Raw genomic sequence first — 24475 nt, forward strand, 5'->3', positions numbered from 1 at the left:
CGTTTTCGGTGTGTTCAGCCCCTCCTGGGACCAAAGTTCCCCCGGCAGCGTGAGGCAGCGCCCTGCTCGGCTGGAGGAAAAGTCCGTGTGCGCAGCTGGCGCGCGCTGCCAGAGGGCAAATCCGTGCGATACGCCGGCATGAAAAGCATCTTCCTTCATCCCTGGGAACAGCAGCAAGTCCCGGCAGCGCTGGCACCTCCTGCCACCGCAAGCGGCCCTTGATGGGGGACGTAAAGGGACATGAGGCCAAGAACCGGCACAACCGAAATAAAGCCGCGCGGCTCCCCCGGCAAAGCTGCAGCTGCCCCGGCCCTGCTCTTGCCCCCCAGCTGGAAACCCCCGTGCTGAGCCTGCCGCACCCCCCGGAAGGCCGCCCCACCAGCCTGGAAGTGAGTCGCAAGTGCGGTGCCAGCGTGGGCAGCTTCGGGGAAGCGGTGATTTCGTGTGTCAGGGTGTCGACAGCTCCTGCCATCAGCGGCAGCGGGACCGAGGGCGGTGGCGGAGGGGCCAACGGGTGCCAAGGTGCCCGGATCCCGCATGGCCCCTGGGACGCTGGCAGCCGCTTCCCGGCTGTGGGAACCCTCCGGCGGCCACCTCCTCGGCGCTGGGCTGCAGCGGGTACCGGGGGCATCGTGCCAGCCTTGCACCCCGCGTCCTGCTCGGGCGCCCCGGCTCTTACCTGCGTCCCTCCGGGGCACCGTGTCCACCAAGCTTGGCCCCTTGGGGTGCCCAGCGTCCCTCCGGGCACCCCGGGACGATGTGCCCCCCGGTTCCCCGATGCCCCCCGGACTCCTTGTCCCCCCGAGCGGCCCCGTTCCTCCGGGCCGCGTGTGCCGGTGCCGGCCCTCGGGGAACCCCGCGCAGCCCGGGAGCAGGGCCCGCCCCGTCCCGCCCCGCCTGCTCCGGCACGGCCCCGCTCCGCCCCGGCACGGCACGGTACAGCCCGGCACGGCCCGGGAGCGGCCACCGCCCCGCAGCGCCCAGGTGAGCGCCCGGCACGGCTCGGCTCGGCTCGGCACCGGCACCGGACGGGACAGACCGGGACAGGACGGGGCGGCCCCGGGGAGCGGCGGGCGGGGGCAGCCGGACCCGACGGGAACCCTGGCTCCCGGGGAGCTGGGGGGGGCGGCCCCGGGGGTACATCGGGGTCCCTGTCCCTGGGGGCTGGCAGGGGACTTGTCCCAGTCCCGCGGGGATCCCCTGTCCCCAGTGCTGTCCCGGGGCGCTGGCAGGGGTCCCCAGCCCCGGGGGGGGTGGCAGGGTCCCCATTCCCATCCCCGGGTGGGGCTCGGCGGGGTCGTGCGGGGCAGGGGTTCCCCCCGGGGGACGGGCAAGGGTGGCTGGGAGGTGGCAGCAGGCAGGATTTGTCCCTCCGCTGCGGGCTGCTTGGCTTCATCTCCCACTTACAGCATTTGGGAAGAGGTTTGGTGCGGCCGGCCCTTCCCTGGCAGCACCCAGCGTCGTCTGGGCCCAGGGGACCCGTTACCCCCTGCCCCACGCAGAGCTGCGGCAGCGCCCCAGGGTCCTCGCCTAACCGCAGCGGGTAAAACCCTTTCTCCTTTATTTTGGCAGATGCGATGGTGACCTGTCCTCCGCGTATCCTGACCCTGCTCGGTGCTGAGCATCATCGATAACCCCATGCCGGCGGCACCGCGCGGCATGGGGCCGTCGTGCCGCATGTGCCTCTTGCTGGCGCTCACCCTGGCCCCACTGGGCGCCAGCGCCTGGCAGTGCCCCCGCATCCCTTACAGCTCCACCAGGAACTTCTCCGTCCCCTACACGCTGCCCAGCCTCGACGCCGGCAGCCCTGTGCAGAACGTCGCTGTCTTCGCTGACTCTGCCGGCCCGGTCGCCATCTTTGTGGCTGTCCGCAACCGCATCCTGCTGGCCAGCCCTGAGCTGCGCCTCCTCTCTGTCCTTGTCACCGGCCCGGTGGGCAGCGCCGAGTGCGAGATCTGCCACCTGTGCCCGGCTGCCACCGACGGCCCTGAGCACAGGGACAACGTCCTGCTGCTGCTGGACCCGCTGGAGCCGTGGCTGTACAGCTGTGGCACGGCGCAGCACGGGCTGTGCTACCAGCACCAGCTGGAGGTGCGGGACGGCGAGGTGGCCATCACGACCACGCGCTGCCTGTACTCGGCCACGGGCAACAGACCTGCCTCCTGCCCCGACTGCGTGGCCAGCCCCCTGGGGACCAGCGCCACCGTGGTGGCCACCTCCTACACCTCTTTCTTCTACCTCGGCTCCACCGTCAACAGCAGCGTGGCGGCGCGGTACAGCCCGCAGTCGGTGTCTGTCCGCAGGCTGAAGGGCACCTTGGACGGCTTTTCGGACAACTTCCAGTGGCTGACGGTGCTGCCGCAATACCGGGACAACTACACCGTCCACTACGTGCACTCCTTCGCCGACGGGGACCACGTCTACTTCCTGACGGTGCAGCCGGAGCGGCCGGGCTCGGCGGCGTACCACACGCGCCTGGCACGACTCAGCACCCACGAGTACAACCTCCACCGCTACCGCGAGCTCATCCTCGACTGCCGCTTCGAGTCCAAGCGACGGCGGCGGCGGCGGCGCCGTGGCGAGGAGGATGCCGAGCGGGACGTCGCCTACAACGTGCTGCAAGCTGCTCACGCCACCCGCCCTGGCGCCCACCTGGCCCGCGACCTCGGCATCAACACCACCGATATGGTGCTCTTTGGCGCCTTTGCCGAGAGCCAGCCGGAGAGCCGGGTGCCACGGGAGTACTCGGCCGTCTGCGCCTTCCCCCTCCGCCTCCTGAACCAGGCCATGGAGGAGGGCATGGAGAAGTGCTGCAGCACCGGGCACCAGCCGCTGCTGCGGGGGCTCAGCTTCTTCCAGCCGGTGGAGTACTGCCCGCACAACGTGAGTCCTCCGCCCCGCGCCGCGTCCGTCCCGGGGGGCCTGGGGGTCGTCTGGGGGGCGGGGAGGTGGATCTGGGATGCTGGGAAGCGCTGGTAAAGCGGGGGGAGGGGGGGGGGGCAGGTTGGGCAGGGGGTGAGCGGCATCGCCCAGGTGTGAGTCAGCCCCGCCAGACGCCTGTCGCAGGGGCCGCGGCATTTCACCAGTCCCGGCCGTGCCGAGGAGGTAGGGTGCTGGCAGGGATCCGGGCCGTGCTCCCCACCCCGGGCACCCCGTGCTCGGCCGAGCCGCGTGCCGCAGACGTGTGTCCCAGCACATGGACGCACCGCCGCTCGCCATGCCCCGTGCCACAAGTCCCTCTCCTCGGCGTGCCTGTCCCGGGGAGCACCGGCTCCGGCCCCCGCGGTTACTGTCCCTGGCTCCGGGTTGTTGATGGCCACCCTCTCCTGCTTGCTCATGTGGGGGGGGACGGGGAAGCCTCGGTGCTCCCCGGGTCAGGGTGCGTGGGGTGCCCGGCCGCTCCCACCTTGCCCCCCCCCGGCCCCAGGGCCGCCGCCTTCTCTGGGCAAATAAACCGCAGGCGGAAGCGCAATTATTCACCAGGGTTTCACGTCTGCCACAGCAGGAACACCGTGTCCCAGGAACAAGCTCCGGCACGGCCGGGCCGGGGCCGGGCGGGCACCCCGGGAAGGCCCCCTCTGCAGGGAGAGGTCCCAGCAAACACCCACGACATGAGTTTTGGCGTTCTCAGCCAGGCACGCGGCGAGGCGCAGCCAAATCCCCTCCTCTTCCCACACATGGAGCAGACGGCTCGCTGCCGCTGACTCACGTCACCAACATGGCGAGCCGGGAGGGGACCCCCGGCCCCGAGTACCAGTGGGGGCCAGTGGGGAGCCCCCGGTGCCTGGTGTCCCCCTTCATCCCCAGCCGCCCATCGAGCCCTGGGGACGGGGAGGGCTGGCTTTGGGGTGCCTGCCCTGCGGTGCCGGCACCGATAACCACATCCAGATGGGGCGGGAGGGGAGGGCAGGATCTGACGCCGTGCGGGGGCTGCGGGAGGGGCCATGGATGTGTTTTCTCCCAAAAAAATTTTGCAGCCTGGAGAGGAGTTTGGGCAATCGGGAAATGTCTCACGGCTGGAGCTGGTGCCCACCTGCGAGGGTGCGGGGGGTTGGGGTGCCGGGGCGGGATTCATGGTGCCCGTCGGCTGCAGGTGAACCTCTCGGCGCCGGTGGCCGACACCAGCTGCTGGGACCAGCCCACCCTCGTCCCTGCCACCTCCCACAAGGTGGACCTGTTCAACGGGCACCTGACCGACGTCCTCCTCACCTCCATCTTCGTCACCACCCTGGGGGACGTCACCGTGGCCCACCTGGGCACAGCGGAGGGACGCGTCTTCCAGGTGGGACAGGGGTCTGGGTGGGCTGGGGGATCCCGGCGGGGTGGGGGGTGTGCTCAGCCCCCCACTCTGTCTGGCTGCAGATGGTGCTCCAGCGCTCCAGCTCCTACCTCCTCACCTTGGCCAACTTCTCCCTGGGGGAGCCGGGGCCAGTGCGGGGTGCCATGGGGCTGCAGAGCCACTCGCTGTTCTTCACCGCCGGCACCAAGGTGCGTGGGGGATCCGGGGAGCACGGGGTGGGCGCTGAGCCCCACGCGCCCGCTCGCCACCACTCTTCATCCTCAGGTGTGGCGCCTGAACGTCACCGGTCCCGGATGCCGCCACTTCTCCACGTGCCAGCGCTGCCTGCGGGCCGAGCGCTTCATGGGCTGCGGCTGGTGCGGGGACGGGTGCACGCGCCGTCACGAGTGCGCCGGCTCCTGGGCCCAGGAGAGCTGCCCTCCCGTCCTCACCGATGTAGGTCTGCGCCGCCATCCCCCCTGCACCCCACATCTTCCAGGCGCTCGGGTGGGGAGGGAGGTGACGTGGGGTGGCACGTGGTGGGACCTTTGCTCCATCCGGAGACCCCCTCCCTGGGAGGGGTGTCGTGCCCGCCCCCCCCCCCCAGGGAAGGACCCGTGACCATCACCGGGCTTTCGGGGCTCAGGGCGACGCGGCTGCCTCTCCCACAGTTCCACCCCCGGAGCGCCCCGCTGCGGGGCCGGACGCGGGTGACGCTCTGCGGCATGACCTTCCGCTCCCACCTGGACCCCGACCCCCGCCGCAGCCCCCCTGGCGCCTACCGGGTGGCGGTGGGACGGCGAGGCTGCGCCGTGCTGCCGGAGGAGAGCAGGAGCCACAGGTGCGTGGCAGTGCCAGAGGCGGGGTGACGGCAGCAGGGAGGGGTCCGGGGCCGCCGCCCCAGCCCCAGGCTGACCCCCCCATCACCGCCCCGCAGACCCCTGCCCACCTCCCGCCGCAAGGACTTTGTGGACGTGCTGGTGTGCGAGCTGGAGCCGGGGGGCCCAACGGCAGCGGGGGGCCCGGCCGACGTGGTGCTCACCGTGGAGGAACCTGCCGGACCCTCCAGCTTCCGCGTCCACGGCTCAGCCACCCTCGTCGGCTTCGTCTTCGTGGTACGGCCCCGCGCTGGCGGTCACCCCTGGCAGGGTTTTGGGGGGGGGAACTGGCTCGCTCACCCACCCCACCAACCCCGTCTCTGCCCAGGAGCCCCACATCAGCGCCCTGCACCCCCCGTTTGGCCCCCGGGGCGGTGGCACCCACCTCTCCCTGCATGGCACCCACCTCTCAGCGGGGAGCAGCTGGCGGGTGATGGTCAACGGCTCCGAGTGCCCCCTGGCCGGGCAGCCCAGGTACGCCCCTGTCCTGCCCCCGCCGGGCACAGTGGGGTCCCTGGCACAGGGATGGGCACGGGGACCCCCCGCGGTCCCACCGTCCCCTCCAGCCACGCCGCCGTGTCCCCAGGCAGGGCGACGGGGCAGTTCAGTGCGTGGCTCCTGCAGCCGGTGGCCTGGGCGCAGCCCGGGTGGCCCTGTGGATCGACGGGGAGGAGTTCCCGGCCCCCCTGCCCTTCCAGTACCACCCCGACCCCTTCGTTTCGGCCATCGTCCCCAGCTGCAGCTATGAGTGAGTGTGTGGGCTCCTTTCCCCGGGGGGAACAGCCCCAGCCTCCCCATCGCCATGGCTGGGCTGGATGAGGTGCTGGGGACCACGCGCACCCCGGGGACCACGTGCACCCCAGGGACCATGCTAACCCCGGGTGCCACGTGCACCTTGGGGACCGCGTGCACCCCGGGGCCCGCACGCACCCCGGGGCCCTGACCCCTGCCCGCCGCAGGGGCTCAATGCTCACCATCATCGGCGCCCACCTGGACTCCGTGTATCGTGCCAAGATCCGCTTCGAAGCCAGCGGCGTGAGGACCGAAGCCATGGTAGGTGCCGGGGCAGGAGGCCATCACCCCCCGGCCCTGCCCTGCCCACCCCAATCCCCCCGGGCACCGTGCCGCGCCGGCGCCCAGCATCCCACCGCCCGCAGGAGTGCGAGGGCCCGCAGGTGCCGGAGCGGCTGCTGTGCCGCAGCCCGGCCTTCCCCTTCGAGAGCAAGGTGGAGACGGCGCCGGGGAACCTGAGCGTGCTGCTGGACGGCGCTGCCGGCCGCTGGCTCTTCCGCCTCCGCTACTACCCCCAGCCCAAGGTCTTCCCCTTGGAGCAGGAGGGCAGGCGCCTCCGCCTCAAGCCCGGCGATGACGAGATCGAGGTGCACGTATGTGGGGCGGCGGGGTGAGCCAGGGTGGGGGGTCCCGCTGCCGGGACCGCCGGGCTCAGGGCGCTGTGTCCGGGCAGCAATTGGGGCTGGATGCTGTGGCCGCCTGCATGAACATCACCATGACGGTGGGGGGCCGGGACTGCCACCCCAACGTGCTGAAGAACGAGGTGACGTGCCGTCTGCCCCGCGAGCTGCGCCTGCCCCCGGCCGGGGCTGCCGTGGAGGTAGGCACCCCCCCAGCTGGGTGACCCCCTCCCCCACCAGCGTCCCCCACCCCGTCCCTGCTGAGCCCCCGCTCCCCCAGGTCTGCGTGAACGGCGCCTGCAAGGCCCTGGGCTGGGTGCTGCCCCCCGCCGCCTCGCTGGACCTGGCCGCCAGCCTGGCCCTGGGCACCGGCATCACCTTCCTGGTCTGCGGCGTCCTGGCCGCCGTGCTGCTCAGCTGGCGCTGGAAGAAGAGGCGGGGTGAGTGCCACGCTGCCCCCCGGCCCCCCACTGTGCCGCCCCCCGCTCACCTTCCTGCTGCCCACAGGGACAGAGAACCTGGAGCTGCTGGTGCAGCCCAACCGCAGCGACCCCCCCGCCACCACCCAGCGCCCCGGCGTCGACTACAGGGAGGTGCTGGGTAAGTGGGTGTCACCGATGGGTGGTGGGGTGCTGGGTGCCTGCCCAGCCCTCACCCTGCCTCTGCCCGTCCCGGCAGTGCTGCCTGTGGCAGGCGGTCCCGGCCCGGTGGGGCCCCGGGCACGATTCACCGGTGCCGGTGCGGCGGGTGGTGGTTCCCCCGTGCCCCTGCTCAGGTCCACGTCCTGCTGCCTGGAGGACCTGCGGCCGGAGCTGCTGGAGGAGGTGAAGGACATTCTCATCCCCGAGGAGCGGCTCGTCACCCACCGGCACCAGGTCATCGGCAAAGGTGACGCCACGTGCCGATTTGGCTGCGGCGTCGCCCGCTCGCCATGTGCGGTACCACCTTCATGCCGCCTGTCCCCGCAGGGCATTTTGGCAGCGTCTACCACGGCACCTACACGGACCCGCTGCTGGGGGACCTCCACTGCGCCATCAAGTCCCTGCACCGTGAGTAGCACTCGTCCCCACCGCATGCTCTCGCGGCGCGGTCCCGCGGCACGGCATGGCAGCGGGGCGACCCACGGCTCGGCTCTCGGCAGGCATCACGGACGTGGATGAGGTGGAGGAGTTCCTGCGCGAGGGCATCCTCATGAAGAGCTTCCACCACCCCCAGGTGCTCTCATTGCTGGGGGTCTGCCTGCCCCGCCACGGGCTGCCCCTCGTTGTCCTGCCCTACATGCGCCATGGGGACCTGCGCCACTTCATCCGCGCCGAGGAGCGGGTACGGGGGCACCTGGGGCGGGGAACGGGACGGCGGGGGGCTGAGCTCACCCCACTCACCGCTGCCACCCTGCAGAGCCCCACGGTGAAGGACCTCATCGGCTTCGGGCTGCAGGTGGCCCTAGGCATGGAGTACCTGGCCCAGAAGAAGTTTGTGCATCGGGACCTGGCAGCCAGGAACTGCATGTGAGTGCGGCTGTGCCCGCTGGACCCCCGCCGTGGGGTCACCCGTGGGCGTGGGGGGTGCCGTCCGGTGGCCCCCGTCCCCAAACCAGTGTCCCTTAGGCTGGACGAGACGCTGACGGTGAAGGTGGCCGACTTCGGGCTGGCGCGGGACGTGTTCGGCAAGGAGTACTACAGCATCCGGCAGCACCGCCACGCCAAGCTGCCCGTCAAATGGATGGCGCTGGAGAGCCTCCAGACCCAAAAATTCACCACCAAGTCGGACGTGGTAGGCACGACCCCCGTTCCTGTCCCCCGTCCCCCCGTCCCCATCCCGCCCGCCCCCCCGTGACGGCTCTCTGCCGGGCAGTGGTCCTTCGGGGTGCTCATGTGGGAGCTGCTGACGCGGGGGGCATCGCCGTACCCCGGGGTGGACCCCTACGACATGGCGCGCTACCTGCAGCGGGGGAGACGCCTGCCGCAGCCCCAACACTGCCCCGACACCCTGTGAGTGGGGCTGGGGGGTGGGCGGGGTCGGGGGGGATCCCGGGGGGCTGCCGGCTCTGATGGGTGTGTCGGGGCAGGTACGGGGTGATGCTGAGCTGCTGGGCGCCGGTGCCCGAGGAGAGGCCGTCCTTCACGGAGCTGGTGGGTGAGCTGCAGCGTGTCCTGGCCGTGCTGGAGGGAGAGCGCTACGTCAACCTGGCCGTCACCTACGTCAACCTGGAGCGTGGCCCCCCCTTCCCCCCCGCCTGCCCCGGGCAGCTGCCTGATGGCGAGGAGGAGGATGAAGAGGAGGAAGAAGAGGAGGAGGAAGAGGAAGAAGAGGAGGACAACACAGCTGTGTGCTGATGGGGTGCCCTGTACCGTGGGGGGTCGGGGACCCCCATAAACTGTGGGCACGCTCCCCCTAGGAGGGATGCAGCGTGCAGCCGGGTGCTGTGGGGCACCCTCCCGATGGGACGGGTGCTGGGAGGCAGCTGAGTGCCGTGGGCCGCTCCCCCACAGTCACACCCGGACCCTGCTGGGTGCTCCCCGCGCCTGGTCCCACGCCACGGGGTGCCAAGGAGCTCGGTCCCGCCCTGGCTGGGTGCTGGGGGGCTCAGCCCCACACCGGTGAGGCTGTGCTCTGGGGTCTGGGGCTCAGCCCCACAGCGGCCGGGTGCCGGGGGCCCCAGGCTCAGCCCCAGAGCAGTGGGGATGTGCTGTGGGGCCCGGGCTCAGCCCCAGCGGGTGCTGTGGGGTGGCCTGGCCCACCCAGGGGTCCCGTGGGGTTTCCAGCCCCTCGGCTGCTCGAATCACTCATTAAAACCTAATTATATTTTTTTCCCGGGCTGTGTCTTTGGGGTGGGGGTTGGGGGGCCCACGCCCCGAGTTGGCAGCACCCCTGTCCCCCTGCGTGGGGGGGGGCTCCCCGCCCCCGGTTCCCACCCACCCCCCCGGGGGCACCCACCTGGCGTGGGGCGCGGGTGAGAGCGCACCCACCGTTCCCGGGCCAGCCACGGGAGGGCACCTGCACGCCGGTGCTGGCGTGCCCACCCCCGCACCGTGCCCCGGGGCCCGGCCCCCCTGTGACCCCCCGTCTGTCCCGCACGGCCCCCCTGTGCTCGGGGGGGACCCAGGCGTCCGGGAGGCGATGCCGGCACCAAGTAAAAGGATTTTCCTAAAAAAAAAACCCCACCCTCCCGGGGGGAGGCTAAATATAGCCCCGGCAGCTCTGCCAGCCGGGTGGGCTCCAGGCACCTGGGTGGCTGTGGGGTGCGAGACGGCGTGGGGAGCACCGCACTCTTGGGCGTGGGGTGACGGTGCCCCTGGCATCCCGCTGCCTGGGATGCCTGGGTGCCCCTGGGATCACGGCGTGATGGGTGCCCGGGGTGTGGGTCACGGTGCCCCTGGGATCACGGCGTGATGGGTGCCCGGGGTGTGGGTCACGGTGCCCCTGGGATCACGGCACGATGGGTGCCTGGGGCGCGGGATCGCGGTGCCCAATGGATCATCATGCTGCTGGGATGATGGGTGCCTCGGCATGGGATCAGGGCGCCCCTGGGTTCATGGGTGCCTGGGCGTGGGATCATGGTGCCGCTGGTATCACGGAGCCCCAGCATGGGATTACCATGGCCCTGGCATTGAGGTGCCCGTGGGACCGTGGTGCCTGGGACGTGGGATCAGTGGTGGACACGGTGGCAGCCGGCACACGGTGCCCCCACTGCTGCCCGCCCCGCCTGCCCGCACAGGGTACTGGTGGGGGGCACCAGACCAGGCTTGGGGCTGCTGTGCGGTGACCAAGCATCATTACCAGCCTCACCTAATTACACCTTAATTACAGGGGATGCTGCCTGCACGGGGCTCGGTGCAGCTCGTGCCCTGGGGGTGCCCGGAGGCTGGCATTGGGGCCGCCCAGGAGTGGGGGACAGCGGCTGAGCCCCCCACCGACGCTCGCTGCCGCACGAGCCGGCTTTCTCCACTCCTTTTGCTGGCGGTGGTGGCAGACATCACATCTGTGAGGAGCCGGTCCCGATGAGGAGGCCCCCTCTTCCCCAATTTTGGGGCAAAAATCCCCTAAAATAAGATGCTGGGAAAGAGGAAGAGGACCGGTGATGGGCGTCACTCCCCCGGGTGCACGTCCAGAGCTCAGGGTGGGGGGCGAGGGCAGGGTTTGGGGCTGGGTGGACGGGCAGGGCATGCTCGGGGCAAGCCCAGGACGGGCAGGGGATGCTGAAACGTGCCCCGGCCCCGTGGCCACAGGCAGCTCCGCTCCCCGGTCCACGGCGAGCCACGCGGGTCCCGCAGCCGGTGCCGGCTTTAAATAAAACCTCCTCGGCTGCTCATTAAGCGGCACCGGAGCCCGGGGCCGCGTCAGCTCCCATCAGCCAAGCTGTCCGTCTCCGCCGGCGCCTCGCACCTGCACGGCTCCGCCGCCGCTCGCGGGAGGGTATTTTTAGTGTGGCTGGGTCCCGGCATCCTGCAGCCAGGGGGTCTGCCGGGGCAGTGCCTCAGTTTCCCCGTGGTGGGGCCTCGGTGCTCCCCTGGCCCAGGTTTCGGGGTGGCCGTGCTCCCTCGCATGGGTGCCGGCCCTGCCCGCGTCAGGCCAAGCACTGCCATTTCGGCTACACTGCTGAGTTGCTGTGGCAACAGGAAGGGCCCGGCACTGTGTGGTTATTATGGGCTGGGTCAGAAACGGGAGGTGCTGGGGGATGCTGGGGGCCAGGGTGTCAGCAGGGGTGCGGCCGGGGCAGCCGGCTGGGGCACCACCAGCAGCCAGGATGCAGGGATGGATGGATGGATGGATGGATGGATGGATGGATGGATGGATGGTCGGACGGACAGACAGACAGACAGACAGATGCTCTGGGTGTTGCCCTCCTCAGCACAGGGCAGGGTGGGTGCCCAGGGCCGTGGCTGGGTGGCAGATGGGTGCCAGGTCCACTGTCCCATGATGTGGGGGTCAGCCCCAGGGACACCCCGTGTGACCGGGGCTGTCAGTGCCCCGCGGTGGGGCGGCACAGCAAACTGCTCGTTAGCTGATGAGGCTTGCGTGGCTACGGTGACGTGGGTGAGGAGGGCCCCTGCCTTAGGCTGCCCACCCCCCAAACGTGCTTGCGGAGATGACAGATTTCATGCTAACACGCATTTATCCTGCCCTAATTACGCTGCAGGAGGTGAGGAGCGAGCACCCGGCCTTTAATGTGCGGGCTGGCAAGTGCCCACCCCTGCCTGCCCCTGCCTGCCCCTGCCTGTCCCTGCCTGCCGCTGCCTGCTGCTGCCAGCCAGGATCGGCGCTGGTGCTGCACGCACTGCTACGGCACCGGGGACGGGCAGGGGGACCTCGCCGGGTGGCATCTCGCACGGCACCCAGCACCCCTGCCCCAGCCGGGGGCGTCTCAGAGGTGCTGCCTGGGCACGGGTGGGCACCCAAGGGTGGGCACTGGGTGAGCAGCACCCCAAGGTGCTTCATGGCTGGGCAGGGTTGGTGGAGCACCTGACTGAACTGTGGGCATGTGCTGCCGTGCCGTGCCGTGCCACGCCACGCCACGTCGTGCCATGCCCACCCGCCACGGCTGCGGCAAGAGCAGCCGGCGTCCCGCCCCGGCAGCGTGCCTTGCACACACAGCACTTTAAATGTTTTATTTGGGGAAAGTGCTGTCGTTAGCAGGGATTAATTATTAAAATCAGAGCCATCTATAAAACATGAGTGGCCGCACGCGGAGCTGTGGGCGCACAGGCAGAGCCGGGCACAGTCCCGCTGCCGGCAGCACCCGGGGACATGCTGCGACGGCGTTTGCCAGTGCTGCCGCAACGGCACCGCGTGCTGGCGGGGGTTTCGGGCTCCTCGTGGCAAGGTGGGTGCAAAGGCTGGGTGCAGGCAGCAGCACCCCAGGTGGGCAGCCTGCCCCCCTTTCACCTCTGCCATGGCCCACCGGGCAGCAGGGGTAAAACTCTGGTTTCGAGATGGGCAAAATTGTGCCGAATCAGCGCTCGAGCAGAGCGGTGGTCTCCAGCGAGGGGTGGCAGGAGGCAGCAGGCAGCGCCGAGCTGTTTCTAGCGGCTGCCGGCACGCCGGGGAGCGGGCGTGAGTAGCGGCCGCCGCGGCACTGCGGCACCATTTTTAGAAACCGGCAAGTTTTGCTAATGATGCCTGCGAGCGGCGGGGGGGGGCTGCCCGCACCCCGGCCCCCCAGCCCCCCTGCCCGCACCCCGGGTGGGCTGCGTGCCCGGCCCCGGCCCTCTGTCCTCCCGCCTGGCGCTGGCACCTGTACCTGGGGGCACCCACACTGCCCGGGGCACCCCTGCACCCACCTGGGGCTCTGCTGGCCCCCGGGGAACTGTGGTAGCCCCCGGGGAGCTCTGCTGGCCCCCAGGGAGCTTTTCTGTACCCTGAAGCCCCCCAGCCTGTAAGGCACATCTTTTCCCCCTTTTTCTGCCCCCCCAGAAGCACCTGCCCTCAGCCGGGGAGGCTCGCCCCGTTACTCAGCACCCGCTCAGGACCACGTCCCGGGCCTGGTCCCCATCCCAGCCCTCTCCCTGGGGCCGGCTCTCTCCCGGCCAGGAGCCCCACGTGAAGCTCCTCGCCCTGAGCAGCCCCCCCACGCCCCAGGGAGACTTGGGGGGGCCCCCAAAGCTCTTCCAGTGGGAAGGGACACCAAACCCCGATGCCGTGGGTGATGTCATCACTGTGATGCAGGCGGTCGCTATGGCGACCGGGCTCCCCCCTTTCCCCTCAGGCAAGGCTCCGGGGACCAGAGTCAGCCCCGGATGCAATGGGGGCCAAGCCAGCGGAGAGGTACAAGGCTTTGTGCGCCGTCGTCATCGACACGGGGACGGGCCACACCAGGAGCGGGCTGGCCGGGGACGAGCAGCCGCGGTCGGTGGTGCCCAGCCAGGCGGGGGGCGGCCCCGTCCTCACCCACGGCATGGTCACCGACTGGGACGGACTGGAGGAGCTGTGGCACCGCGTCCTCTACCGGGAGCTGGGCGTCTGCCCCGAGGAGGTGGCGGTGCTGGCCACGGACGCCCCGCTCTCCCTGGCCGCCAACCGGGAGAAGGTGGCCGAGCTGCTCTTCGAGGGCTTTGGCGTGCCGGCCATGCTGGTGCTGCCTCGCTCCCTGCTCGCCGCCTACTCCTACGGCCGCACCGCCGGCGTGGTGGTGGGCTGCGGCGCCGGCACCTCCTATGCGGCGGGGGTACGGGAGGGCTACGCGCTGCCCCACGCCACCTTCCGCCTGGACGTGGCCGGGGACGCCCTCACGCTCTACCTGGGCCGGCTGCTGGGGTCCCGCGGGGTCCGCCTGGGCGCCGACCCCCTGCGCCGCTTGAAGGAGACCTGCTGCTGCGTCCTGCCGGGGGCCGGGGGGGCCCTGCCCCTCACCCCGCCTGGCGCCTCGGGGCTGCTCCAGGGGGACGAGCGGTTCCGCTGCCCCGAGGTGCTGCTGGCCCCCACCGCCCTGGGGCTGCCGGGGCCGGGGCTGCTGGAGCAGGCGGCCCGCAGCCTGCGCCGCTGCGGGGGCCCCCCCGGCCGCCCCCCACCCCGCCTGCTGCTGGCGGGGGGCACCACGCTGCTGCACGGCTTCCCCCGGCGCCTGGCCGCCGAGCTGGGGGTCCCCGCCGAGGCCGCCCCCCGCCGCCGTGCGGCCGCCTGGCTGGGCGGCTCGCTGGCCGCCTCCCTCGACGCCTTCCAGGGCGCATGGGTGCCGCGGGACGCCTACGGTGAGGTCGGCCCCGCCGCCGTGCACCCCCGCTGCTGCTGACACCAATAAAGGGCCAGGGGTGGCGATCAGTGGCTGCACCCCCTTTTTTTCTCCCGCCCCCCCCCTCACCGGCCCCCCGAAAGGAGGGATGGGGTTTATTTGGCCCCGTTGCCAGGCCAACGCATGCAATTATCGCTGATTGCCTGGCGGTTGCCATGGCGATGGTGAGCACGCAGGGATGCGATGCCACGTGGCGCTTGAGTCACGGACACGCTGCACATCCCCCCCACCGCACCCCACCGCACCCCAGTGCGCACCCCCCCGGCACTGGGCTGCCAGGCTGGGCTGGCCCTGCACCCCCTCCACCCTGCCTGGGGCAGAGGGGTACGGCCGGGTGTCCCCAGCCCTGGCACCCCCACCTCAGGCAGCCCGGGCTCGCACACTGCAGGGGTCCTGTGGGAAATGTCACCCCAGAGCGGCCGTGTCACCCCGCACCCAGCTCGGGGCTCACCGGGGGGCAGTGGGAAGGGTGGTGGGTGCACGGGGTGGTGGGTGCACAGGGTGGGGGGTGTATTGGGCAGGGGGGTGCACTGAGCTGTGGGTGCACGGGGCGGTGGGTGCACGGGGCAGAGGGGCAGGGCACAGCAGGAACAAACACCATTGGGCTCAGCAGAGCCGATCACCCCAAAGCGGGGCACGGGGTGGCCCACGAGCCCAGGCAGAGGCAGGAGCAGGAGCGGATCGGGTGGGCAGTGACGGGAGCCCGGGGAGGAGGCTGGTGCTGGGAGGCGACAGGAGCGAGCGGGGCCGAGGGGCCCTGCAGGACCGTCCCTCGTGCCGCCAGCCGCCACCGGGCAGCCCTGAGCCGCGCCGGGTGCCTGCCGGGTAATTGTGAGTTACGCTCCAGGTTCCCGCGAGGTGCAAAGATTAATAACCGCGCCGTGCTGCTGCCAGCCGGTATGATTAAACCCTTGATTAGAAGCTCAAACTACAGTGCCCTGCTAATTCCCCTGCTCTTGCGCACCGTTAATTACCCGGTGCGGGTGGCGGTGGGACCGGGGCTCACGGGGCTCGGTGCTGCGCAGGGGACAGGTGCAGGGGGTGCCCCGGGCTGCCTCCGCCTTGGGGTGCTGGCCGGTCTCCCCGTGCGCAGAGGGGAGATGCTGGCTCTGGGGACGGGACCCTCGTGTCCCCCGTCCGTGGGCCTGCCTGACCCAGGCTCGGAGGGCTGTGGGTCCCGGGACAGGACGGCCGCATCCCCGCGGCAGCTCAGGATGGTGAGGGCCGAGTGGTTTTGGGGAGCTGGGCTTTGGAGGGTGCAGGGGTGGGAGGGGAGGGGAGGGGGGGGTACAGCTCGGAAGCGGCACCATATGGGCCGCAAATGCCAGCGTGCAGCACGCAGCCGTTTGGGAGGCTCTGCACACACGGCTGCGTTGTGTGAGGAGCGAGGTGCTCTGGGGGCTGGGGGAAGGGGCTGGGGGCCCCCCTGCACCCCCAGGGCCGTGCTGCCCGCCCCAGGCTGGGTGCTAAGCCCAGACCGCGGGCAGAGTGCAGGGTATCGGGGATGGCTGATTTCTCGTCCCTTCCTTGCCCCTTGGCCATGGGGCACAGTCAGTCCCTGCACGTGGGGGAGCGGGCAGTGCCTTCAGCCCCCCAGCTGGGGAAGGAGGACGAGGGAGGTTACCTGGTTCCCACAGGACCACGGCATGGAGGCAGGACCATGTGTCCACCCGTGTCTTCATGGTGCCTCTCAGTGCCCTCAGGGGACGGGCACCTGCAATGCTGAGCCCACACTCAACACTGCTAATGACCTGCTCCCGTCCCATCCCATCCCATCCCATTCATCCCGTCCCATTCCATTCATCCCATCCATCCCATCCCATTCCATTCATCCCATCCCATTCCATTCATCCCATCCCATTCATCCCGTTCCATCCCATCCCATTCCATTCCATCCCATCCCATCCCATCCCATTCCATTCCATCCCATCCCATTCATCCCATCCCATCCCATTCCATCCCATCCCATCCCATTCATCCCGTTCCATCCCATCCCATCCCATTCCATTCCATCCCATTCCATCCCATCCCATTCATCCCATCCCATTCCATCCTATCCCATTCATCCCATCCCATCCCATCCCATTCATCCCATCCCACCGCACCCCACCCATCCCATCCCCTCCTGTCCCGTCCCATCCAGGGCTGGTGGCCGTGGCACAGCCCAGGGGACCCCAGCTCACCCCGGTGCCCCGCATCTCGCATCGGTCCCCACCATCTCAGTACAACCTGCCGCGGCACCGGGGCTGCCCCGGCTCCAGGGCCTGGCAGGATGCGGCCCGTCGGGCACAGCCACCTTCTGGGGAGCCACCTCCTGGGGTGAGCAGCTCCTGCAGGGACAGCGGGGACGTGCGGGCGGTGGCTCAGGGGACATCCGCAGGCAGCTCCGGCTCACCCTGCAACGGAGCAAGCCGCGGGGACTCGCGGGTATCTACACACCCCCCGAGCCGCCGCCGCGTGGGCGATGGCGCGGGGTCCCGTGGGGTCCCCCGGTCCTGCGGCGTGGCAGTGCCCCGGCCCGCTTTCGGTGACTTTGCCGCCGCCACCCCCGCCGTGGCGCGGGGCCCGCCCCGGGACACACGGGTGCCCCGTCCCGCCGCGGTGCCGGGGCGCGTCCCAGCGCCACGCGTGACCCTTCCCGCGGGTGCCTCTCCCGCGCCCGACGGGCGGGGCGCGAAGTTTGGCGGTGACGTCAGGGGCGGGGCGGGGCGCCTCGGGGGGCGGGGCTTCGCCGTCCCGCCCCCCCCAACTTGCCGCGCCGGGCGCGCGGGGCCGCGCCGCGACGGACCGACGGCTCGGCTCGGCTCGGCTCCGCACCGGCACCGGCACCGGCACCGGCACCGCGCGGGAGGGAGGGCGGGAGGGGCGCGGTGCCCCCCCCCCCGAGCGGCGGCCCCGGGCCGCGGCCCCTTTGCGGTCGGAGAGACGTGCAGGTGAGCGCGGCGCCCGCCGGGACAGCCCCGAGCCGAGCCGGTCCGTGCCGCGGGCGAGGGGAGCCGGGCCCGGCGTGGGGGCGTTGCTGGGATTTGGCACTTGTTGGCCCGGGGCTGCCCCCCCTCCTGCCCCCCTTCCCCCCCCCGTGACCCGGGACACCCCGGAGGGACCGGGCCGGTCCGTGCCCCGGGTGCGTGTGCGCCCCGACGGCCGCCCCGCCCCCGCCGGCATCCCGCGTCCCGCAGACCCCGAACCCCGACGGGCGCCGCGGGCACGGCGAGATGCCGGAGCCCGGCTTCCCCCCACCCCCTCCCCGCGCCTCCCTGCTCGCCGCCCCCCCCCCCCCCCGGACCGCTCCTGCTCCGGTGCCGCCCCCGCGTCCGGCGCGGAGCCCGGAGAGCCGGGCCGGCCCCGTGGCGGGGAGGGGGGCAGGTGTTGCCGGGGACTCTCGCCCCGCGCCCCCGAGCATCCCCTCCCGGACCCCCGCCCCTCCCTCCCGCAGCCCGCTCCCTTCCCGCTGCCGCATCGCTCCGAGCCGGCCACGGCCGAGACCTCCCCTGCGGTGCTCGGCCCGGGCTGCACCTCCGCACCCCCCCCCCTCCCCGGGGCTGCGGGGGGGCGGTGGGCTCCGGCCCGGCCCCGCGGGGCGGTGGGGCTCCTCCAGCGCTGCCTCTGCCCCAGCCCGGGCCGCTCCTGCGGGCAGCGCGGGACTGGCGCAGCCCCTCCGCCTCCCCGCTGCCTGCCAGCTGCCTGCATTACCGGTATTTCGGCCCGGCTCGGCCCCGGCTGCGTTAGCGCCGCTCCCCGGTACGTCCCTCCCCCGGGCTGGAGGGGGCGGGATGGCAGCGGGGACCCCCCCTCACGGACACGTCCGTGGGGCAGAGCTGGGGCTCTGCAAGCGTGGCCGCAAGTGGAAGCGGGGCCGGAGACGGAGCGCGGGCCGGTGGCCCCCCACGCCATGGGGCAGAGCTGGGGCTCGGGGGGCTGGGGGGCCGCTGGTGACGGCTGCATGGCTGCGTCATCCCTCTGTGCCATCCGCACCCGGCCACCCACTTCCCCGCTATTGTCTTACACCCGCTGTTGCTTCTGCTCCCAAATTAGATGCTTTGGGGGGGGGGGTGCTGGCTGTGTGCGGGTGCCAGTGCAGCACCCAGCTTTCCCTCCCGGCACCCCGGGGAAGGAGCACTCACCCCTTTGCCCACTGCTTGCCTGGCTGCCCCTGCCGTGGCAGGGGTGCTCTCACCTGTGGGGTGCAGGTGCTGGCCCTGAGGTGGGGCTGGGTGCCAGCCTCCTTTGTAGGGTACCCCAGGTGCACTGCGTCCCCCCCGAGCCAGCCCGAGGCAGGGGAGGGTGCCGGTGCTCAGCCCTGGCAGGATGGGTCCCGCAAAACCAACGGGAACTAATTTTATGAGCGCAGATTAGCTGAGCGCTCACAGAGACAGCAATGAAATCCCGATACATCATCCCACCCGGGTCCCCTTCCCGGCTGATTCTGGCATCGTGCCGCTGGCGCTGGCAGCCTTCCCACCCGCCTGCAGGCCAGCCCTGCCCCTGCCGGCCCGCGGCACCCAGCCCACCGCCGTGCCAGCGGCTGCCAGGACAGCCCTCGTCCCCCTCAGCCGGGCACGGTGGCACAGCGGAGCCAGCGTCGTGTGACACAGGGACATGGCAGCGCCAGGCAGGGCACGTTTGCTGGGGAGGCTGTTGGGATGAGCCGAGCGTGGGCTAGAAAGTGTCACCCGGTCTGCGTCATGGGGAAGGGTGCCCCGTGGGTGCTCTGCTTCTCCTTTGGGAGCGGGTGCACCCTGAGTGGGACAGGGACGGGTGCTCTTGCCCGGCATGGGCTTTCCCGGCAGGAGGGTGCCGTGCCCGGGTGTCACGCAAGCCAGGAGCACCCATCCTGCGGGCATTGCTTGGGCAGGCGTGGAGGCAGGTCAGCCCTGAGGGATGGAGGCAGGAAAGAGCATCTCCCCATTCCCCAGCTCGCCGCACCTACGTCCCACCGAGATTTGGGGTCAATCACCCCAGGGAGCGCTTAGGTGCGTGCCCTGGGTGCTGCGGGCTGGACCACCTTCCTCCTGGGGCCCGTGCAGCAGGCACGGGGCTGTGCACCCGCAGGTGGGTCGGGCGCTGCCGGGTGCTGCCCGTCCCTGCCCCCTCCAAAGGATGTGCCGCTTTCTGCATCTCCAGCTCCCATCGCCATAGCAACAGGCTCGGTGCTTGGGTACCCGCGATGCCGGCTCCCGCATCCCGCGCTGCCATCCTGCCCGTGGCCCTCACCACCGGGCCCCGGGCGCTGCCGGCACGGCACGGCGAGGCCAGCACATCGCAGCGTGGTGTTTCAGGAGCTTTAGCAGAGGGCAATGGGCGCCTCCAGCACCGTGCCAGCCTCCTGCCGCGGGGTCCCGCTCAGGCCCGTCCAGGAGGGCTGGGGGGGCTCGGGGAGCCCTGTCTTCTTCTGAGCCATCAGAAAATAATGTCAGTTGAAACTTCCTCCTGGTAATGGGGTGGAAAAGGGAAAAAAAAAAAAATCACTTTATGGGACCAATTTTGTGCTGAGAAGCTTCTGAGCAGGGTCTGGTTTCGAAGGGTTCCCAGCAGGAAAGCAAGGGGCAAAACATTCCTAAAGCGCTGGAGGAGCGGGCATGTGCTGGGGCCGCTGTCCTGCCCGCTGTTGGCGGCAGGAGGGCTGGCACCACCGAACCGCAGTGCCCACACGCAGCCCGGCGCTGCAGTGGGGCCGCCGGGGCTGGTAAGGGACGGGGGGCTGAGGCTGGCGTAACTCGCTGCACGTGTGACAATGTGCAACGGCGCTTTGCCCGGGGAGGCCCTGGCTACAGAAATGTCACCGTGGGGCAAAACCAGGCTGAGAAACGGGAAAGGGTCCCTTCGCCTCCGCTTGTCTCCCCAGCGGGTGCTCCGGGCTCTGCGCTAGCCCTGGCTATTTAATAAATCATTAACGATCTGCAATCGGGGGCAGGAGGGGCCGGCTTGCGGCTGTGCCGGCAGCCTGAGCCCAGGTAGAGCGGCCGGACGCCACGGGAACGGGCATGTGGTGGCTTGCTGCGGCCGAGGAGCACGGGCAGCCGCCGCGCTTCGTCAGGTTTTACGTTAATTAACGCGGCTTGCGGGGGGGGGGCTGGTGCGGCTCCAGGGGGGCTGGTGGTGCCGGGGCGCTCACCGCCTCTCCCTGCCCTGCCAGCACCGGGCCCTGCGATGCCGTTTGGCTGCGTGACGCTGGGAGACAAGAAAGATTATAACCAGCCGTCCGAGGTGACCGACAGATATGACCTGGGCCAGGTCATCAAAACGTGAGTTGGTCCCTCCCCGGCCCCGTGGGTGCCCCGGGGACCCCAACCGCCGGCGTGCCCCGGGCTGAGGAGCAGCACCACGCTGCCCGCGGGGGCTTTCGGCGTGCTGGTCCCCAGCTGGGATGGGCAGGGCGTGTTTTGGGGTGGCTGTCCCCTAATTAATCCCTCTCGCTGACGGGCGCGTGGGGGTTTTCACTGCCGGCTCCGAGGAGGGCAGTGAGGTTTCTCCGCTGCTGCTGGCTGCTGGCTGCGGCCGGGCAGCTCCCCGTATCCCTCCCTCCTCCTCCCAAGATTTGCGGGGATTGCAGCAATTCCGCACGATCCCGGCTCCCTCGAGCGCTCCGGGAAGCAGGAGGGCTCTGCTCCGGCAAAGGAAAGGGCAGATGTCATTTGGGGGGGGGAAGAGAGCACTGCTGCTTCCCCCCAACTTTTATTGCCGTGCTGGGGGGACCCACTAGGAAGCGCTCAGTGAAATGGAGCCCTCAGCCCCACTGAGAGCGGTTTGACCCCAAAACACGTGCAAGAAATTTTTCTGTTGGTCTCCAAAACACCGGGACTGCTTGGCCGTGGGTCGCGCCTGGCAGGATGACGCTGGGTGGCAGCGGGGACCTTTTTGGGTGCTCTCAGAGCTTTGCTCCATCCTCTGGGCAGCCTGTCCCAAAGCCCCTGGATCCCAGTTCCCCCGCGCCCGGGGCAGCAGCCGTGAGAATTTTGGCGGGGCCGGGGGGGTTGGAAAGCCAAAGGCTTTGCCGGAGCGGTGCCGAGTGCCCCCCGCGGGCTCCCCCGCGGCTCCTGCCCGGCCGATGGCCTTGAGCACCATTAATAATAGAACAGAAATACTGCAGCATCCCTGGGCAAACGGCGCGTCTCCCCTTCTTTCTTCCCGACCGCGGCGCTCACGTTGATGTCGGGGTGTGCCGCTGCTCTGCCTCGGCACGGGCGGCTTCGCAGCGGGTCCTGCCCCGGCTGCTGTGGGGAGGGGGCTTTTAAATCAGCAAATTTTCCCCCTTCCCTATCAATTTGCTTATTCCATGTCGATTCCTTCTCACTGCCCCTTTTTTTTTCCCCTTCTGCTCTGGAGAGGTTTTTAGCCACAGCTTCCTTCCAGCCCCGCGGCATCTCCCCTCACTGCCGGGATGGGGGGGATGCTGGTGGGCCCGGGGACCACCCAAGCACCCCAAGCTCGGCGGTCCCCAGGGAGGGGGGTGACGGGTGCGGGCGCCCTTCCAGGGAGGAGTTCTGTGAAATATTCCGGGCCAAGGAGAAGACGACGGGGAAGCTGTACACCTGCAAGAAGTTTCTGAAGCGGGACGGGCGGAAAGTGCGGAAGGCGGCCAAAAACGAGATCATCATCCTCAAAATGTGAGTGCCGGGACCGGGAGGGCTCCCGTGCTGCCAGGCAAAGCAGGGACCCCCCCCCAACCCCCCCCCCGCCCCGTTTCTCCACAGGGTGAAGCACCCCAACATACTGCAGCTGGTGGATGTCTACATCACCCGCAAGGAGTATTTCATCTTCCTGGAGCTGTAAGTTTGGGGGACGCGGGGGGGCTGGCTGGGGGTGCGCACACCGTGGCAGGTCTCGGCAGCCGGGTCTCGGCAGGGCCACCGGCCGTGAGGTCTTCGACTGGATCCTGGACCAGGGTTACTACTCGGAGAGGGACACCAGCAACGTCATCCGGCAGGTCTTGGAGGCCGTCGCCTACCTGCACTCACTCAAGATCGTCCACAGGAACCTCAAGGTGGGTGGGGGGGCGTGGGTGGGAGCACGTATGGGTGCTGGTATACCCCCGCCCCGGCGCTCACTGCCTCTGTGCTGGCAGCTGGAGAACCTGGTGTACTATAACCGCCTGAAGAACTCCAAGATCGTCATCAGCGACTTCCACTTGGCCAAGCTGGAGAACGGGCTCATCAAGGAGCCCTGCGGCACCCCTGAGTACCTGGGTGGGTGAGAGCCAGCTGGGTGGGTGCGTAGGGGTGGGTGGCTGGCACTGCTGGGGTCCCAGCAGGTCCCTGATGCTCCCTGCCACCCTTGGGACCGGTCCTGGGGCATCCCAGTGGGTCCCTCCTGATGGTCACGGGTGTTCCTGGCAGGTCCCTCCCGCTCCCCATAGCCCCAGGGCTGATCCTGGGTGCTCCCGGTGGGTGTTCTCACTCCCCATCACCCTTGGGGCGAGGGGCCGGGGGGTTGGGGACCTTGGGGCAGGGCCGCTCTCCTGTCCCTCGCAGCTCCGGAGGTGGTGGGGCGGCAGCGGTATGGGCGGCCAGTGGACTGCTGGGCCATCGGTGTCATCATGTACATCCTGTGAGTGCGGGGCGAGGGCTGGGGCGGCTGCGGGGGGGGGCCGGGGGCCGTGGATCTGGCTGAGCCCCCCGCCCTGTCCCTCAGCCTCTCGGGGAACCCCCCCTTCTACGAGGAGGCAGATGAGGAAGACTACGAGAACCACGACAAGAACCTCTTCCGCAAAATCCTGGCTGGAGACTACGAGTTCGACCCACCATACTGGGACGACATCTCGCAGGCGGGTGAGCCCCACACCAGGGGGGACGCACGGGGTCTCGTGTTGTCCCCCCTCGGCGCTGACTTCCTCCCACCCGTGCCCCCAGCCAAGGAGCTGGTGACGCGCCTGATGGAGGTGGAGCAGGACCAGCGGATCACGGCGGAGGAGGCCATCTCCCACGAGTGGTGAGGGGCGGCGGGGGCGGGCGGGGGGCCGGGGGTCTGGTGGGGGCAGCTCACCCCTCCCTGCCTCCACAGGATCTCCGGCAATGCCGCCTCCGACAAGAACATCAAGGACGGCGTCTGCGCCCAGATCGAGAAGAACTTTGCCCGGGCCAAGTGGAAGGTGGGGGGGGGCACCCCGTGCCTCAGTTTCCCCTCTCAGCCGAGCCCATCGCAGGGCTGCCGGCCTCGGGGGGGGGGGGGGCGGATCCAGCTCCTGCGACCCCACCAGCCCCCAGCGGGCATCCTCGGTGGGGGGCCCGGGAACCCCCCGTGCCCCACGGCCCCCGCCTCTCCCCCCGCAGAAAGCCGTGCGAGTGACCACGCTCATGAAACGCCTCCGGGCGCCCGAGCAGACGGAGACAGCCCCGGCCCCGGCCCCCGCCGCCGCCGCCACCGCCGCCACGGACACTGCGGCCCCCGCAGCCCCCGGCACGCCGCCCGCCGCCGCGCAGCCCCCGGCCCCCGGCACGCCGCCCGCCGCCACGTGTAACGGGGACGGGGCAGCTACCGCCGCCGCCGAGTCCCCCAGCGAGCAGACCGGCTGAGCGGCGGCCCCCGCGCCCCCCTCTGTACATACCCCCGGCATGGTGTGTGTGTCCCCCGCGCCCCCGCCTGCGCCCCCTTTTCTACGTGCCCCGGCGGAGAGCCGGCCGCGGGGCAGAGCCCTGCATGGAGCCCGTCCTCCCCCCCGGCCCCCCCGGCGGCTTTGCCGGTCGGTCTGTGTGCTGTCCCCCCCCCCCCGCTCTCTCAGTCTGTCCCCCGCCGCCGTCCCCCCCGAAGGATGCCCAGAGATACGGGGCAGCCCCCACCCACACACACACACCCGGCCGCACGCCCCGTGGGGATGGGGGGGGGTGCGGGACGCCGCACGGGGCCCCCCGGGACACGCGTGCACGTGCGGGACGGCGGGGGGGCCGCAGCGGGCAGAGCACCTGGCACCCCCTCTCCATGCCGGGGGGGGCGCGTTGCAGGGGGCGAGGGAGCACGGTCCCCACCCCCCCACACCCCCCACGGGGGCAGCCACACGGCCCCCCCACGCATCGTGTCTGGAGGATCCCAAATGCCCCCCCCACCCTCGGCTCCCGCTTCCCCCCCCCCCCGCAGCTGCATGCCTGCAGGGCCGGCTCTGCCCGCGGCTGCCGCCGCCGCCCCCCGCGCTGTATCTCTGGCAAATAAAGACCCCGCTGAGGACAAACTGAGACAGCACCAG

General features: G+C 70.5%; 3 protein-coding genes across 4 annotated transcripts; all 3 read left to right on the forward strand.

Moving 5' to 3' along the window:
• Positions 1–208: 208 nt before the first annotated feature.
• Positions 209–9372, forward strand: MST1R (macrophage stimulating 1 receptor). 2 transcript variants are annotated; one of them, XM_054838807.1, is made up of 21 exons: positions 209–389; positions 1573–2883; positions 4094–4282; positions 4363–4488; positions 4565–4735; positions 4951–5120; positions 5217–5394; positions 5486–5631; positions 5744–5905; positions 6117–6210; positions 6315–6542; positions 6623–6769; positions 6850–7009; positions 7077–7169; positions 7248–7457; positions 7538–7618; positions 7711–7892; positions 7968–8077; positions 8177–8342; positions 8424–8560; positions 8638–9372. In XM_054838807.1, exons 2-21 carry the CDS (start codon positions 1639–1641, stop codon positions 8903–8905), a joined length of 4263 nt encoding a protein of 1420 aa, XP_054694782.1. In that variant the 5' UTR covers positions 209–389; positions 1573–1638; the 3' UTR covers positions 8906–9372. The 2 variants fall into 2 exon arrangements, with proteins under 2 accessions (XP_054694782.1, XP_054694781.1); XM_054838806.1 differs by lacking the exon at positions 209–389 and adding an exon at positions 915–984 and having other exon boundaries at positions 8638–9362.
• A 3939-nt stretch (positions 9373–13311) lies between these two features.
• LOC129211501 (uncharacterized) lies at positions 13312–14298 on the forward strand. The gene has a single exon (XM_054838697.1). The coding sequence runs from the start codon at positions 13312–13314 to the stop codon at positions 14296–14298; it is 987 nt and encodes a 328-aa protein (XP_054694672.1).
• Positions 14299–17004: 2706 nt separating this feature from the next.
• Positions 17005–24473, forward strand: CAMKV (CaM kinase like vesicle associated). Its single transcript, XM_054838815.1, has 11 exons — positions 17005–17231; positions 20435–20543; positions 21774–21905; positions 21993–22067; positions 22144–22282; positions 22364–22484; positions 22770–22845; positions 22930–23066; positions 23148–23226; positions 23299–23386; positions 23568–24473. Exons 2-11 carry the CDS (start codon positions 20449–20451, stop codon positions 23808–23810), a joined length of 1185 nt encoding a protein of 394 aa, XP_054694790.1. The 5' UTR covers positions 17005–17231; positions 20435–20448; the 3' UTR covers positions 23811–24473.
• The last annotated feature ends 2 nt before the right edge of the window (positions 24474–24475 follow it).

The sequence above is a fragment of the Grus americana genome, chromosome 11 (assembly GCF_028858705.1).
Source record: "Grus americana isolate bGruAme1 chromosome 11, bGruAme1.mat, whole genome shotgun sequence".
Taxonomy (NCBI): domain Eukaryota; kingdom Metazoa; phylum Chordata; class Aves; order Gruiformes; family Gruidae; genus Grus; species Grus americana.

Bases quoted from the DNA above. Each gene is read 5' to 3' on its own strand.
- CAMKV (XM_054838815.1), top strand. From the start codon at position 20,449: ATGCCGTTTGGCTGCGTGACGCTGGGAGACAAGAAAGATTATAACCAG. The intron at 22,846-22,929 runs GTGAGTGCGGGG...CCTGTCCCTCAG, and splicing joins GGTGTCATCATGTACATCCT to CCTCTCGGGGAACCCCCCCT. The intron at 23,387-23,567 runs GTGGGGGGGGGC...CTCCCCCCGCAG, and splicing joins TTGCCCGGGCCAAGTGGAAG to AAAGCCGTGCGAGTGACCAC.
- MST1R (XM_054838807.1), top strand. From the start codon at position 1,639: ATGCCGGCGGCACCGCGCGGCATGGGGCCGTCGTGCCGCATGTGCCTC. The intron at 5,395-5,485 runs GTACGGCCCCGC...GTCTCTGCCCAG, and splicing joins TCGTCGGCTTCGTCTTCGTG to GAGCCCCACATCAGCGCCCT. The intron at 6,211-6,314 runs GTAGGTGCCGGG...CACCGCCCGCAG, and splicing joins GCGTGAGGACCGAAGCCATG to GAGTGCGAGGGCCCGCAGGT.
- LOC129211501 (XM_054838697.1), top strand. From the start codon at position 13,312: ATGGGGGCCAAGCCAGCGGAGAGGTACAAGGCTTTGTGCGCCGTCGTC.